This window comes from Xenopus tropicalis, chromosome 4 (genome assembly GCF_000004195.4).
Source record: "Xenopus tropicalis strain Nigerian chromosome 4, UCB_Xtro_10.0, whole genome shotgun sequence".
Lineage (NCBI taxonomy): Eukaryota > Metazoa > Chordata > Amphibia > Anura > Pipidae > Xenopus > Xenopus tropicalis.
Window position 1 is genome coordinate 49,548,434 of NC_030680.2, and position 17,933 is coordinate 49,566,366.

Consider the following 17,933-nt stretch of genomic DNA (forward strand, 5'->3'; position numbering starts at 1 on the left):
AGAGTCTGCCATTACCACATCACTAGGAAGGGCATTCCACAGCCTCACTGCCCTCACCGTGAAAAACCACCTACGCTGCTTCAAATGGAAGCTCTGTTCCTCTAATCTATAGGGGTGACCTCTGGTGCGCTGATTGTTTTTATGGGAAAAAAGAACATCCCCCAACTGCCTATAATCCCCTCTAATGTACTTGTACAGAGTAATCATGTCCCCTCGCAAGCGCCTCTTTTCCAGAGAAAACAACCCCAACCTCGACAGTCTAACCTCATAGCTTAAATCTTCCATCCCCTTTACCAGTTTAGTTGCACGTCTCTGCACTCTCTCCAGCTCATTAATATCCTTCTTAAGGACTGGAGCCCAAAACTGCACTGCATACTCAAGGTGAGGCCTTACCAGGGACCTATAAAGCGGCAAAAATATGTTCTCATCCCTTGAGTCAATGCCCTTTTTTATACAAGACAGCACTTTATTTGCTGTAGTAGCCACAGAATGACACTGCCTGGAATTAGACAACTTGTGATCTACAAAAACCCCTAGATCCTTCTCCATTAAGGATGCCCCCAACACACTACCATTCAGTAGATAGTTTGCGTTTATATTATTCCTACCAAAGTGCATAACTTTGCACTTGTCAACATTGAACCTCATTTTCCAGTTTGCTGCCCAGTTTTCCAATTTTGTCAAATCGCTCTGCAAAGCGGCAGCATCCTGCATGGAACTTATAGTTTTGCACAATTTAGTGTCATCAGCAAAAATAGAAACAGTACTCTCTATGCCCACCTCCAGGTCATTAATAAACAAGTTAAAAAGCAAAGGACCAAGGACTGACCCCTGCGGTACTCCACTAACCACACTGGCCCAATTAGAAAATGTTCCATTTACCACCACTCTTTGTACTCTATCCTTCAGCCAGTTTTCTATCCAATTACAAATATTATGTTCTAGGCCAATATTCCTCAATTTGATCATTAACCTTCTGTGAGGTACTGTATCAAACGCTTTAGCAAAATCTAAGTAGATGACATCAACTGCCATTCCAGCATCAAGGTTCCTGCTCACCTCCTCATAAAAGGCAACTAAATTAGTCTGGCAAGATCTGTTACGCATAAAACCATGCTGGCACAAACTAATAGTATTAGCAGTGGAGGCGTTAAAAAATGCAACAAGACCCTTAATAGGTTCATCACTTTCCTACTGAACCAACTGAAAAGCAGTCATATAACATAGCCATTAAACACAGTCAAACGTTTGCTCTATATTCTACTAAACTCTTAAATGATATTTATGGCTTGATAATGAGATGTTTTCTTTATTTAGAAGTATCCCCTGCTTGATGGTAACACACATACACTGTAACTTCAGAACATAATAGTTTATACTAATAAAGAAACAAGAAAAGAACCCATCTCTTACCTATTGTACCAGTTGAAAAGCAGCCAGTTCAGTCCCTCCAGTTGGTATTCGCGGAGCTGATTACCAATTTTGTATTCCCTAGACTGGTTGATCTTTTTCCAGGAGTTTGGAGGTGGTCGTTCCTTTAAATAAAAATACAATTCAGAATATGGCAACTAAAAACACTTGGAAACATTCATACTTCTTTTATGGCAGGAGAATTGTGAAATTAAAGAAGAAGTAAACCTTTTTTTTTTTTTTTTTAAATCTCTAATATTACTCTGTACAGCCCCCAGAAGGGGGGCTTAATGTGCGTGCTCGATTAATTTTAATTGGAGCATAGGCAGGGAGCATGCCAAGTAGGCACCTCTTCAGGGTCGGTGAGAGAAGAAGTGCTAAGAAGGAATGCTCAGAAAGCAAAAGGGGAGCTTCATGCTAGACAAGCAAGTCAGTAAAAGAAATACAGTTCAGTTCAGCTGCTTGTAATAGAGGAACAGAATAAATCTGCATGCAAGAAGAAATGTTATTCCGGGGGCTGTTCACAGTAATTTTAGTGAGATTTCAAAATAAAAGGCTTACTTATACTTTAACAGACTGTTGTATAAACACTCTACATGTAGATACATGCTATGTAACTACACTGCTCAAAAAAATAAAGGGAACACTTAAACAACACAATGTAACTCCAAGTCAATCACATTTCTGTGAAATCAAACTGTCCAGTTAGGTAGCAACACTGATTGACAATCAATTTCACATGCTGTTGTGCAAATGGAATAGACAACAGGTGGAAATTATAGGCAATTAGTAAGACATCCCCAATAAAGGAGTGGTTCTGCAGGTGGTGACCACAGACCACTTCTCAGTTCCTATGCTTTCTGGCTAATGTTTTGGTCACTTTTGAATCCTGGCGGTGCTTTCACTCTAGTGGTAGCATGAGACGGAGTCTCCAACTCACACAAATGGCTCAGGTAGTGCAGCTCATCCAGGATGGCACATCAATACGAGCTGTGGCAAGAAGGCTTGCTGTGTCTGTCAGCGTAGTGTCCAGAGCATGGAGGTGCTACCAGTACATCAGGAGACGTGGAGGAGGCTGTAGGAGGACAACAACCCAGCAGCAGGACCGCTACCTCCGCCTTTGTGCAAGGAGGAACAGGAGAAGCACTGCCAGAGCCCTGCAAAATGACCTCCAGCAGGGCCACAAATGTGCATGTGTCTGCTCAAACGGTCAGAAACAGACTCCATGAGGGCCCGACGTCCACAGGTGGGGGTTGTGCTTACAGCCCAACACCGTGCAGGACGTTTGGTATTTGCCAGAGAACACCAAGATTGGCAAATTCGCCACTGGAGCCCTGTGCTCTTCACAGATGAAAGCAGGTTCACACTGAGCACATGTGACAGACGTGACAGCGTCTAGAGACGCAGTGGAGAACATTCTGCTGCCTGCAACATCCTCCAGCATGACCGGTTTTGGCAGTGGGTCAGTAATGGTGTGGCATTTCTTTGGGGGGCCGCACAGCCCTCCATGTGCCCGCCAGAGGTAGCCTGACTGCCATTAGGTACCGAGATGAGATCCTCAGACCCCTTGTGAGACCATATGCTGGCACGGTTGGCCCTGGGTTCCTCCTAATGCAAGACAATGCTAGACCTCATGTGGCTGGAGTGTGTCAGCAGTTCCTGCAAGACAAAGGCATTGATGCTATGGACTAGCCCGCCCGTTCCCCAGACCTGAATCTAATTGAGAACATCTGGGACATCATGTCTCATTCCATCCACCAACACCACGTTGCACCACAGACTGTCCAGGAGTTGGTGGATGCTTTAGTCCAGGTCTGGGAGGAGATCCCCCAGGAGACCATCTGCCACCTCCTCAGGAGCATGCCCAGGCATTGTAGGGAGGTCATACAGGCACGTGGAGGCCACACACACTACTGAGCCTCATTTTGATCTGTTTTAAGGACATTACATCAAAGTTGGATCAGCCTGTGGTGTTTTTTTCCACTTTAATTTTGAGTGTGACTCCAAATCCAGACCTCCATGGGTTGATAAATTTGATTTCCATTGATAATTTTTGTGTGATTTTGTTGTCAGCACATTCAACTATGTAAAGAACGAAATATTTAATAAGAATATTTCATTCACTCAAATATAGCATTTCTTATTTTTGTGTTTCTTTTATTTTTTTGAGCAGTGTATTTACACAGATACAGTGAATTTGGTGTTATGGAAATCCTTACCACTCTCCTAGCATCTGGTTTAAGTGCTTGCAGCTGTTCAAACTCATCTATTTTGGCTTGGTCAACATCTTCCTTCAGCTCCCAGGTGCTGTCTTCATAAGGCAGTGAGCACCACTTCACTAAGTAATAAATAACTGGCTAAAGAAAGAGAAATAAATAATAAGCAACGAGTTTACTTTTTTTATGTCAGGAGTTCAGAATTCCTTCTTCCCCTATTATTGTTAATTTTCTGTTAATGAAGACAGTCTTTACGTGATTAAAGCAAAAGTGCTATGCCATGGACCATTCCTTTCTCTCTTGTGAGCACAAGAAGGTACTGTGAAGCTAAGCTTCGCTATCTCAATATTAATGTGAAATGTACTGCTATTTCTCTTTAACCAAATACAGAAAAGCTTAAAAAACCTGCATAAACTTGTAAGCAGTGTGAAAATGACCAACAAAGCAGGCAGTTTTGTGATTGGTTTAGCATATATACATGCACAACAGAAGACATAAAAAGACCAAAAGGAAGGACATTGTAACACAATAATTAGATTACACTGAGAAGAGCTGTCGCATATAAAAGAGCATTAAAAAAAGAAAAAAAAAAGTTCTCAGCAACTTATTTTTAGTATTTTGTCGACTGTGCTACCATTACTAAAGTTTGCATGCCGATTGCCCTAGATGATATAAATCTTACAGAATAACAGCACTAAAATCCTTTGAAAAAGTTTCCTGGATTATGTTAGTTGAGGAAAGCAATACAAAAAAAAATATCTAAAAAGATAAAAACTACTGGTTTTGAGGACAAAAAACACCACACCCTTATACAAAAGCCATGGTACGTCATATTTGTAAAGTAAATACAAACAATCCAAAACATGCAACATATTTAATGCAGGTCATCTGGGTCACTTGAGGGTGATGCTATTTTTCACACAGTCCCAATATTGCTTTTCTCCATAAGGGTTATAAAATAAAATGGGGAAATTTTGCTTGTTTAGTCACCTATAGTAACCAATCCGCAATTAACACTAGCAAACATCTCACTGGTTACTATGGGTTACCGCACATAGACAAAATTTGCACCTTTTATTGAATATGGAGTTACATTACTTGCCTTAGATCTTACAGTCCAAATCTCGTTTGTTAACTTAACCACTGAATCGAGTTTATGCTGTTGTCTGAAGCAAAATAGCAAGGCTTGGTCATTAATGCACTTGCTTCATTCATATATTTAATATATTCTGAGGCAGTCTCCCTTCTGCAGTCAAGAGCAATTTTTTCCCCTCCAGAATATTTAAGGTGCCTAGACAACACTCAACCATCATTCTTTTTATAACCTATTGCCTAAAATAACTTTTGCTAGCTAAACACAGCCCGACTTTCTCACCATTGAACAGCGATCCTTTCATAGATTTTGTGTTGTATTTTTCTTTTAACATCTCAATATAATTTTTTTGTCTGCCTCAATAATATGGGACATTTAGATATTATTATAAAAGCAAAACTTTTTTGGGGAAAAAATGTAGCTACGCAAAATTCTGCCTTAAACACATTTAAATTTAGAATGAATTATACATACTTCTCCAGTGTCCTTATCCTGACAAAGTGAAACTTCTAACACACGATCTACTTCAATATAATCTGAATTAAATAATTCTTCTTCCATCTGAAACCAAGCAATAAAAGGGACAGCTATTTAGTTAAGCATTTAATACAAGTAGTGCATAGTGAATGGTCTACTTTCAATGTGTTGAACATTAGTTTTTTGTGCGTTAGGGCCATAAAATTCTTAAAGGGGCAGTAAAAGGAACAAGGGTTTAACATGAGTTCAATGAATAGGGCTTTTGCCAAACATAGTTTTTGCCTGTTTTGTTAAACAGAAAAAAAAACATATTTAAACATAATTAGATTACCAATGCACAAATATTCCCCCTGCATTCCCTTCCTAAAGGAAAGGAGGCTTGTATCCTCATGCTCCACTGTTACTCCATGCCTTGCAAGGTAAATTTTCATCTGCCCTGTTTAGCTCATGAAGTAATAAAAACCACAGGGTTTTGTTCTATAACTAAAACAATAACCAAAATGTATGTTCATCACAAGCCCTATTCATTGCGCTCATGTTGAACAAGGGGGTATACTGCCCATTTAAGTAGTATTTACACCCATTTAAAGGAGAAGGAAAAGAAAAATCAAAGTCTGCTTTAACAGAAAGGGCTACACTATCACTATCACTGTTCTTTGATATCAGACTTCCTTCTCTCAGAAAAATCCTTCAGGGCAGGAGTCTGCTCAGTTTGCTCTTCTCTCCCCCTACCCTCTCCTGCTTCCCCTCCCATCAGAATTTGCTCCTCCTCCCAACAGTGCTGTGTAATTTTAGCTACCAGCAGCTGGAGCTGCAGTAGGGAAGCTACTGAGAGCAAGCAAAAATGGCAGCTGCTGTCTTGTAAAGCTTTAAGAGTAAAGCTTTCTGCAGAATAAATATTACGTCCTAGTTTGCTCTATTGTGGCTAATCTATTGGCAGTAAAATGCCAAAATGCATTTCCTTCTCCTTTAATGCATTATGCAAAGTAATGGCTACAACAGTTCAGTCTCAAATCAAAAGCACATGTGGTATTGTTCTATAAGGATCAGCACTATTACTCAACTATGGCAAATTAATGCAGAAGTTGTGCTGAAAATAGGTTTGTAATTATTTACCAAGTTTGTACTCTGATTTCTAAAAACAAAAAATAAAAAAAAAAAAACTAAAAAATTAATCATTTAATATTTTGTGACAAAAAGTACTGCAAGTTTGGATTATATTAGGATGCCTTATTTTAAAGAATACTGTCAACACATAAACACTTATTATATAATATTCGTTTGTCTAGCACCTTCAAATATATAATTACTTGACAACAATTCCTATCCTATTCTTTATTAGAAAAAAAAAAAAAATTTCTAAGTGAGCACAGAACAACAGTTTACTGCTGTTTATTAGCACTAAAACCAATTAATACGCGGGGAGATTAGTCACCCGCAACATCGAAGATTTGTCGCATGGCCACTAATCATCCTGTGTGTCACTGCCCTAAAAAATCGCAGCAACTTAATCTCCCTGTGGAACATTAGCCTTTTTTTTTTCTATCTTTAAAATCTCTAAACAACCCCTACTGTTAGTCTGATCTGGTTTCTGAATTATAAAATAAATTCTCCAGCTCTTTTCCTCTACTTCCTTGTACAGCCCCACCCTCTCTTCCTACTCTTTATTTCTTTGATGACAGGATAGCCAGAGGAGTGCATTCTGGGCATGCCTGAATGCTTTCAGGGAATGCACAGAAAAGCAGGAGCCAGTGTCCAGCCACAGCAGCAGCTTTTATTCGGTGTTCATTCATGACTCACTGAATACACATAAAAAATGCACTTATGAAAGTGCTTAACAAATAGACAGTCTATGTACCTAAATAACAATTCATATCTGCTCAAAACCTCATACCAGCATTCCATGTTTAACAATATTTAGAAATTGTTCTAAAACTGCACAAAAGGTTTGCAACTTGAAAGTGCAGTGAGTTACAGTTCATCACCACAGTTGAATCAATTAAGATACAAGTGCAAGCAATCCAAAACAATACAAGCAATCCAATATGGAACGCTGGTTTGAGGTTTTCAACAGATATGAATTGTTATTGGTGCACTTTCTGCTCGTATAGCACTTTCATAAGTGCATTTTTTGCATTCATGCAGTCATGAATGAGTGCAAAAAAAAAATAAATCTGCTGCTGCACACTGTAGTCGAAGAGATAAGGAGATCTCAGCAGGAAGAGGGAGCAGGGCTTCACGCTGTACCAGTAAGTAAAGGAAACGAGCTGGAGCATTCAACTTATAATTCAGAAACTGGATCAGACTGAATACTAAGGTATGTTATTCTGGGGGTTGTTCAAAGTAATTTTAAAGATAGAGGGGGGGGAAAAAAGGTTTACTTCTTCTTTAAAGCTTTTCACCTCTGGTTTCTGGGTAGTGCTGTGTATGTACATCAGGCATGTGAATACCTTCTATATGCAAGGCTACCACAGTACTTATTTATATTGTCAAGGAGATTTTCTAAGAGCCCTCCAGACACACACTTATGTCGATTATAACCATTTAATAGTGCAAATGTGCAATAAAACATCTACAGAAAACACTATTTTACCAATGCAGGGTAATAGTGCATGATATATATACATGCTAAACACTTTTTTGTGCTAATGATCCCTAAAAACAGCCGCAAGTATTTAAGGCAGCAGCATGGTAAACAGAAACAAGCCTTTTACAAAAGGGTACTTGATTCTACTTTGCCTTCTGGGACAGTGATTCTGATCCTAAATACAGATCTAGGATCACTGCCATAAAGCAAGATATATCTTAGGTTGTTGCAAGTAAGAAAACAGATACAAGAGTCACAAAGGTAGCATTCACTCCACCAAAAAATGACTGTAAATCAGCTCCCAGGTATAACATTAATAAATAATAATATAAGAGAAACCTGACTGTAGATTAACTTTCATGTTGTAAAGATGACACTGGCTTAAAGGGGTGGTTCACCTTTAAGTTGACATTTAGGGCTCTGGCACACAGGGAGATTAGTCGCCCGCGACATATCTCCCCTGTCACAGGCGACTAATCTCCCCGAACTACCATCCCACCGGCGAAAATGTAAAATTTAATTTTCGCTGGTGGGATGGTAGTTCGGTCCTGGTTGTATTAACCACTGTCTCTCTATCGGAATCTTCAGGTTTTTGAGGCCTACAGTGTATTTAAAAGCCTAATTTTCCTCATAGCTGATCCACAGGATTATATTGCTAATAATTACCTTATACTGTATGTACAGTTCTATGTCCTTCTGCACAAAGCATTCTGTCAACATACAGTGATAAACCTTTGTCTGGTGAAACTCTTTAAGCTGACCATACATACCTAGATATACTCATTTAACTAGACTGCTCCAGTTTGGTCATCCAAAAATGGGCTTATCTTTATCTTTTATCTCATCTGAAGTGGACTACATCTATTATGGTTCTGAATATTCCAGCCTTACTGCATGACAGCTAAGTAAGCCAGTCTGGCAGCCCATAAGGAAGGGCCCATGCACAACAAGAACTATCTTTCTGCAATCTTGTATTTCAAACTCTCTAAAATCTATTATATGCTAGACCCCAGCATCATTACATCATGGGAAACACTGAGAACACTGTTAAATGTCAAAAAACCTAAACCAAAACCAGTAAGCCATGTCTTTAATAAACAGTTAGTCTGTTTGTGTTCAATCCATGTATGTACTTATACATAGTTCAGTGTTGCCTTTAAGCAGTATTTTTAGTAAATTTTACTTACATCAGCAAAAAAGTGTGCCCTTTGCGCTTGTCTGATTTTGAAGCGCTTTATTTTCTGGTGAATGCGTTTATCCTTTAGCAACTGTTGTTCAGTGGCCCATTCACAGTGCAGATACGAACTAGCAGAAGGAGGATTAGGTAGTAAGTTGCAATATGTACATAAATTAAAAAAATTACAGGGAATGTAAAAACATATCAATCAATGCAAAATTTGCATATTCAGTAAAATAAATATTTCCTTATAGATCCCTGGCCAAAATCTGAGCTGGACTCCACCACCTAGTATACATCCCAGGGGACAGTGCGGCTTACTACCACAGCACTGCCAAAGGATTTATGTATTTTAAGAAGGCAGGTCAATGAGTTGCCACATTCTAGAACTCCTCTAGCAAGAGAGTAACTAAAATATCCCAAATGTGTTATGGAATTCAGTTACTCTTAATAAAATGCAAGCTTTACAGAAGTATTTCCATTTCTGCCTTTAACAGTTTGCCACTATTTATAGACTATGAAGTTTACATGACCGTAGGACACCCACCAATACTTTAGACGGAAGACTGAAAAATAATATAAGCCAAACCACATAATTTAGGTCACTGGAATACTTTTCATTGTGAACCAAATATATTTGGTACGTGGAGGAAGCGAAACCAGTAAATAACACAAAATAAGAGATAATAGTCACACAAAGTAGCTAAGACCCAACACACATCAAATCAAACCCTGATATTTTTCTAATAATTGCCTAAGTTATATATTTTAAAGGCCAGCACTGAAAACTATGATCGTACGCAAGGTTTTTTATGTTATAGTGGCTTAGCAACTCTATATTCTTGAACGAATGACTAATGAAGCCTTTTTAAAATGTATGTACTTGTAAAGTACTATTACTGACTGGCAACTCCCAACTAAGCTGCATGAATCCATATTAGTGGCAAACCAACCCTATTTATTAACTGTTTGAATTATTTTTTATTTATCTTTTATCCCTAAAACCCCAGTACCCAAGCATTCTGACTAATAGATCCTTTACCTGTAAAACACATGCCCAGGAAAAAATTATCAAAGCAACCCCCTATCTATATTTTTATTTACACATGTATACGTTTATGTATAAGTTAATGTGGTTATAGCACCCTCAAATACAATCATATTTAGTGTATTTATTACAATACTTACTAGTTTTTGTACTTGACATAATATTCTTCCACTTCAACAAATGTTCCAGATGAAGTCTGAAATGCAATGGGGGAACTGTTAACCACATTCATTAAACATATATAAATAAAATAAATACCTACAAGAAACTAACCTAATAATCACTTACCTCTTTCTTTGCTATACGTGAGGCTAAGATTTTGTCCACAATGGCAGCATCTTCTTCACTGGGATTCTCCTGGTTTAAAAAAAAAAAAAAAAAAAAAAATTGAGTAGCCATTTCTTAGCAGCTTTTCAACATATTTGAATTTTTTATCATTTGCATTCCTCTTCTGCCTTTTTCCAGCTTTCAAGCAGGGGTTACCGGACTGGTGGCCATAAAACTATTGATAAACCTTTAGATAAATAGAACAGCCATTTCTGTATTAGTATGGTATGTGCGCTAAGATAGAAGACTTCTTCTTTGGCAGGCGTGTGAACTTTCCTGTGCTGATGTTTGGTGCCCCACCCCCTCCTCTTGTGTGGACATCCCAGCTTCTGGATCTTGTAATGCAGACAGATGATCTCCGGCCCCTTTCAACCATTCACATTCAGGAAAAAATATACAAATTAAAAACACAGACTGATGTGTACTTCAAGTTACATTATCTATATCATCAAATGCCCTTGTGGAAATATGTACATTGAAAAAATGATCACCAACTTTTGGGACACAATGGCAAATCACCAGACAGCCATTCGCTCTGCACTTTCATCTGGAAAAGGAGATACACCAGTGGCAGCGCACTTTCTAGAATCTCAACACACCCTTGTAAGATTCAGATGTCTGATTATTGACAAAGTACCTGTCCCGCCTCAAGGTGGGAGCAGAGAGAGATTATTGCTTCAAAGAGAACTCAGATGGATTCACAGATTAAACACTATAAGCCCTTTTGGTTTAAATGAACTGATTTCATACATGCTGTATTTTGAAAGACATTGAACAACAGTTGGCATCTATTGTCAATTCCTGGCACTTTCTGTTGGCATTACATGTGAACACTTAATATGTGGTTCAATAACTATATTATTATAAAAAAAAAAAGCACACAAAAAAGAGGCAGTGGTGTGTTGCTATGCCAATTGTCTGACATTAAAAATTATGGCAAACTGATATGTGATTGCACAGATAAGTTTAAAAAGGAATTGAAGGAACTCATCGATATGGGTATAACACATGGTTGGTTACCTATCGGAGTACAAGAGCAAATGGTTCTTATTAATCCAATTATTCCTGTGATCTATACACTCCCAAAGATACACAAGAACCCAGAAAGGCTGCCAGGGCACCCTATCATTTAATCTAATGAATCAAATGAAAAAGTTGCTACATTCCTTAACTCTTTACTACAACCTTGTATTACCTCCATAAATAGTTATCTCAAGGATACAACTGACTTTTTGAATATGGTCCAAAGTGTGAATATGCCTATTGAGGACATATTGCTGGTAACCATGGATGTGCAGATCTTGTACACCTGCATAACTCACGATGATAGTGTAGTAGCTGTAAATGGCTCATCATAGATTATCCTAAATATAAGGGTCTTCCTGTTGAGTATGCATTATTGTTATTGTATTTTGTGTTACGCAGAAATTATTTTAAGTTTGAAAAACAGTTTTATTTTCAACAAACTAGAACAGCCATGGGTTCACGTGTAGCAGCTGTTTATGCATATTTACCATCAAGAATTGTTCAGGAGATATGAAGCCTTTAACAGACGTTACGTTGACAATCTGTTTTTTTTTAATATGGACAGGATCATCACAAGATCTTGAAGCATTGGTTCAAGATCTGAATGCCACGGAAATGTCAGTGTAAATTTACACTGAAATACAACTCACAATCCATTAGTTTTTTTGGATGTTTTGGTTTACAAGGAAAGGGAGCTTTTGCAGACAGGCATTTACACCAAGGCCACAGATAGAAACACGCTAGTACTAGCACATTATACTAGTCATCAGCCTAGACACCTGCTCCATTCACTTCCCTGAATCACAAGTGGTCAGAGTGGCCCGAATAGATAGTGATCTAAGGCCCGGCATGATCCCACCTCATTTAGATGTATGCACATCTAAATGCATAAAGCACATACCCAAACGTTCTAGGGGTGGAGACCAGAACACAGTCCTGGCATGTAGCTTTTTGAATATTCGAATTAGACTGTATCTCCAAAAGATCTAAATGGGCAATTGCAATTCCATTGCTTTTTAGTGTAATGGGGTTGTAGTTTTCTGCTTTGTATTCATTGTGGCATAAGCTTATTACTGCGCTTTATAGGTTGTAACTATTCGTCTTTGCAGGATTGTACATATGTAACAGTCCAAGAGAAACATACAATTGTAAGTAATGTATCATTTTTTTACATCTATATCAGGGGTGCCCAAAAGGTAGATTGCAGTCTACCAGTAGATCACTTTAAAGTTTCTGGTAGACCTCGAGGTGAAATGCAGTGGGATGACACCCTGCCACTTCTTTTACCCCCCCAGCATACTGGAGCTTTTGAGGTGGCTGCTTAGAGCCATCCGTCTTTGTAGTTTCATCCCAGTATTGAAGATTGTCCCCACCGGGCCGCTGTATATATTTGTTCCCACTTTATATATGTTTCTGTGCGCAGACTACAAAGTGGGCCATGAAGAAGGGAAGTAAAAACTACTCCAATCCTGGGCATTAAATGTGAATTTGGCACTGCATTAATATATTGCTATGTGTATTTGTTAAACATCGATTGACACTTTTACTTGCTTTTTGTTCCAAATGATAGACGTAGCACTATTTTAACTGTGGTAGATCTCATGAGAAAGGCCAGGTGGCAAGAGTATCACAGGGTGACAAAGTCTGGGCACCCCTGATCTAAATGCATCACATTGGTATATCACAGACACCTATTGGATGAATATGGGTAACACGGACACTTCATGAAAATAAGCTCACAGTTGGACTTATGATGGCATTTGGCGCCAAAATTCACACGTGGGGAGGGTATTTGGGTCCTTTGGTTACTGTATCCTTGGAAAAGGTCCCCAGGTGGGACCGAAACATATGACTTTTTGTATTTCACCATTTTGTAATAGAATGACACTTTTTTTTAATCAAGAGAGTGCTGATCCACATGCAATAAGATATATATAGATATATATATCCTGCTAGCCTCCCTAAAATTGTACCTATGGATAAATTTCCCTAGGAACAACATACATAAAATAAAGTTTTATGATGTACAATGAATGATTACTATAAAAACTCACCACAAATAGTTGCAAAGGTTGCTCCACAGGTAAGGAGGTTGAATTTTTCTTAGGTTTAACATTGGCCTTTGGCTCATCCTCCGACTGCTTCCCTTCCACATCTTCCACGTATTTTTTTCTCTTTACCTGCCGGTTAGACCTCCGCTTCTTTATATAAAATTTTTTTTTAAAAAAAATAATAAAATTAAACTGATCTTGAGAGATCGAGCAATTTAATTCAGGTTTCTAACTTTTATATCTTGCAGAAATTAATTTTAAAATAATTTTTCCCACTTCAACCCACTGACCCTAGCAACCAGGCAGCAGTATGAATGATGGACCATAAAACTTTTTACAGTAACAGTTTAACCTTAATATTTGTATAATAGTCTAACTGCAGTCAGTGTATTATTCATTGATAATTTATCAACTCTAGAAGACAGGGAAATTTTAAAGAATGTACGGTCTGGTTACCCTAATCTCATGGTTTTTTAAAGGAATATGGTCATAGGAAAACATGTTTGTTTTTTTTTTAAAAACACACCAAATAATGGAGCTTCTCTGGTAAAATCCTACATTGAAATCTGTTTTAAAAAGCACAAACAGATTTTTTTTTTTATATTTAGTTTTGAAATTTCACTCTTTATTGCTGCACTGCAAGTTGGAATGATATCACCCCTCTGGGGTGAACCCCTGGGTAATAGTCACCATAATGTTATTTAATTTGATGTTTGGCGCAGGAAACAAATATACGCAGAAAAGACCCTGAATTTTAGAAAAGCAAATTTTAGCACCTTAAGGGCAGTGCTTCAGAGCATAGATTGGGGAATTATGTTTTCTACTAAAAATACAGAGCAGAAATGGTTGTCATTTAAAACTATATTAAATCATTACTGTTCTCAATTTATTCCATTAATAAGTAAATGTAGTTACGTTAGGTAAAGGTAAAAAAGGAAAGCTTTCAAGAAATACAAGTCAGAGGGGACAAAAGCTACATTTAATGAATATAAACACTATCAACTAACAAGTGTTGTAAAACAGCAATCCAGAAGGCAAAGATAGAAAATGAGAAGTGCATTGCGGCAGATACTAAAACTAACCCCAAAAAGTTTTTTGTATAAAGTAAACTGTAAAGTTGTAAAGTATATTAATAGCAAAAAAGATGCAAGTAGAGAGTGTGGCCCCATTGATTTATAGTGATATTTATAATATTGTTACAGCACATACAGAATAGACAGATGTGCTAAACCAGTTCTTTTCTTCTGTGTATACAGTAGAGGAGCCAGAGTGCCAAGACCCACCCAATAGCTGCACTCTTGGCTCAGCTCAAACTAGTCAGTGGTTGACGCAGGATATGGTTCAGTTTTACAATGGCCTCTGTTTCTGATATTCTCAGACTCCCTTTCATGTATGGTACCTATGGACTGGAGGATAAATATGTCATTCCTATATTTAAAAAGGGATTAAGATCTCAGCCTGGCAATTATAGGCCAGTAAATTTGACATCCATGGTGGGCAAGTTATTTGAAAGCTTGTTAAGGGATCCCATACAAAATTATGTACTGGATAATGGCATTATGAGCAGTAATCAGCGTGGCTTTATAAAAGACAGGTCATGTAAGACCAATTTAATTGCTTTTTATGATGAGGTTAGTAAGAAGCTAGAGAGTGGGGGACCAGTAGATGTGATCTATTTGGATTTTGCCAAAGCATTTGATACTGTTCCCCACAAATGACTGGTTTCTAAACTAAGGTTTATTGGTCTTAGTGAAGTCGTTTGCACGTAGTTAGGAAACTGGCTACAGGATCGGGTACAGAGGGTGGTTGTTAATGGTATACTCTCTACTTAGAGTAAGGTTCTCAGTGGGAAATCCCTCAGGATTCTGTACTGGGTCCACTTTTGTTTAACTTGTTCATAAATGACTTAGGGGAAGGTATTATAAGTAATGTATCATTGTTTGCAGATGACACAATACTCTGCAGCCCAGTCACTTCTATCCAGGATGTGGCATCCTTGCAGCAAGATCTTGACAAACTGGCAATCTGCGTGGCTAAGTGGCAGATGAGATTTAATGTGGATACATGTAAGGTTATGCACCTGGGATGTAAAAATGTGCAAGTCACTTATACACTTAGTGGGACTGCACTAGGCAAATCCATAATGGAAAAGGACCTTGGAGTCCTTGTTGATAATAAACTTGGCTGTAGCAAGCATTACCAGACAGTAGCTGCAAGAGCAAACAAGGTTTTGAGTTGTATTAAAAGGGGCACAGATTCACGGGAGGAGGGTGTTATTCCTACCCTTTGCAGAGCGCTGGTAAGGCCCCCTTCTAGAATATGCTAGCCTGCAGGACAGCTTGAATTTCTTTGTAACTTGTTTGGGGCTGCTTATCCACCATCCGGACTATCCTGCGTTGCAACCTTTCAGAAATTTTTCTTTTCCGTCCACGCCCAGGAAGATTAGCTACAGTGCCATGGGTTGCAAACTTCTTGATAATGTTGCGCACTGTGGACAAAGGCCAATCTAGATCTCTGGAGATGGACTTGTAACCTTGAGATTGTGTGTGGTGTGGTGTGATTTTTATATTGCCCACACTTGTTACTTTCCCCGGTTGAGCATCACATGTTTGAAGCAATCTAATTTATAAACAATTTTGAAAGGGTGCCAATAATTTTGTCCAGCCCATTTTTGGAGTTTTGTGTGACATTATGTCCAATTTGCTTTTTTTTCCTCCTTTTTTGTTCTGTTCCAATACACACAAAGGGAATAAACATGTGTAGGGCTGGGCGATATACCGTTTAATACCGAATACCGGTGTTTTTTTTTAAAACTATATTCATTTTTCAGATACCGCAATACCAGGGTGTCAGGGTACTGACCCGTGCGGCCCGGTCTCGCGCGTCAAAGCACACGTACATGTCAAAGCGTGCACGTCCGTGACGCGCTGACGGCGCCGGTTCTGCGCATGCGTGGGGGGTATTTAAAGCTATCAAACGCTCCTCCTGTGCTATATTGTCTGCGGCCTTGCCTGGGAAACTAAGCCTGCCTGATTTACCTTACGACTTTCTGTTGCCGATCCTTTGCTTGCCTGACTCTGATTTTCAATACTGCAGTAATTATTCTCTAATTTATTAGGAAATGGGGTTAACACCTAATCATGCATGGAAAAAAAAAATACCATCAAATACCGTGACACCGATATAATTTTGAAAAATACCGTGATATAAATTTTTGGTCATACCACCCAGCTCTAAACATGTGTATAGCAAAACATGTGTTACTGCAATACTTTTCTGTGAGAAATACTTGATTTTCTGGAAATTTTCGTGATCATATAATAACCTCTTCTAATGCTTTATTTACCAGTAGGTCCTTCCAACTGACAACGGGGCACCCACTCCGTTTAGAAAAAAGGAGGTTCTGTTTAAATATTTGGAAAAGATTTTTTACTGTGAGAGCTGTGAAGCTGTGGAATTCCCTTCCCAAACCAGTTGTTCTGGCTGATACATTAGATAGCTTCAAGAAGGGGTTGGGTGGCTTTTAAGCAAGTGAGGGAATACAGGGTTATGAGAGATAGCTCTTAGTACAAGTTAATCCAGGGACTGGCCTGATTGGCACCTTGGGAGTCAGGAATTTTTTCCCCCTCTGCACCAAGTTAGAGAGGCTTCAGATGGTATTATTTGCCTTTATCTGGATCAAATAGCAGTTGGCAGATTATACATAGGTATTAAGGTTGAATTTTAAAGACTGCATGTTGTTTGGCCATCTTTGCATTCACTCTAGCTTAGCAAGGGTATTTTTGATGGCAAAATATATTTCATTAATAGCCTTTTACCATTGAACCTGTTTGGTCTTGATGTAGATGGTCAGTTCTCCAAGCGAATTCCTAATAAAACAATTTCATTGAGCAAGTTAAAATGGCAGGTCATCTTAACAAAACCTAATGTTTTCTAACAGTATAGCAGAAATAATATGTTTTTTTAACCATCTTTTAATTTCTAATGTTTAGGGGGTTTTAAGTTTTAAAAATTACTTTAACCTTCTCTTCTTTATAAACCCTGTAAACTAGAGTATTTGACCTTTTAAACTGATAAAATTTGATATATCAGTTGATACATTTCTCAATAGCCTCAAGGGAATCAAAGAAACTAATACAGGTATAGGATCCCTTATCCGGAAACCCATTATCCAGAAAGCTCAGAATTACGGAAAGCCCGTCTCCCATAGACTCCATTTTAATCAAATAATTCAGAATTTTAAAACTGATTTCCTTTTTCTCTGTCGTAATACAACAGTACCTTGTAATTGATCCCAACTAAGATATAAATAATCATTATTGGATACAAAACAATCCTGTCTGGTTTAACCCTATAAGTGCCATAGGACGTAGAATCTACGTCCTGTGTATAAAAGTACCTAAGTGCCACAGGACGTATATTCAACGTCCTGCTGCACTTCCGGTTATGGGACTGCTTGTCCCAGGTAAGTGTTAAAAAAAAACCACACATACATGCACATAATACACTAATACACACATA

The 17,933-nt window shown here is 38.3% G+C and overlaps 1 protein-coding gene across 8 annotated transcripts in view; it reads right to left on the minus strand.

The window, feature by feature from the left end:
• chd9 (chromodomain helicase DNA binding protein 9) overlaps window positions 1-17,933 on the minus strand; it is a 144,555-nt gene that overhangs the window by 63,484 nt on the left and 63,138 nt on the right. For 3 of the 8 annotated variants that reach the window (XM_031900158.1, XM_031900160.1, XM_031900157.1), the window contains exons 5-12: window positions 17,231-17,281; window positions 13,416-13,562; window positions 10,297-10,365; window positions 10,149-10,204; window positions 8,971-9,088; window positions 5,194-5,280; window positions 3,630-3,767; window positions 1,414-1,535 (exon numbers count right to left, since the gene is read on the minus strand). In XM_031900158.1, coding sequence (XP_031756018.1) covers window positions 1,414-1,535; window positions 3,630-3,767; window positions 5,194-5,280; window positions 8,971-9,088; window positions 10,149-10,204; window positions 10,297-10,365; window positions 13,416-13,562; window positions 17,231-17,281 — 788 coding nt within the window. The remainder of the gene's footprint in view (window positions 1-1,413; window positions 1,536-3,629; window positions 3,768-5,193; window positions 5,281-8,970; window positions 9,089-10,148; window positions 10,205-10,296; window positions 10,366-13,415; window positions 13,563-17,230; window positions 17,282-17,933) is intronic. The other 5 variants (XM_031900163.1, XM_031900161.1, NM_001375309.1 and 2 more) reach the window with 3 other exon arrangements.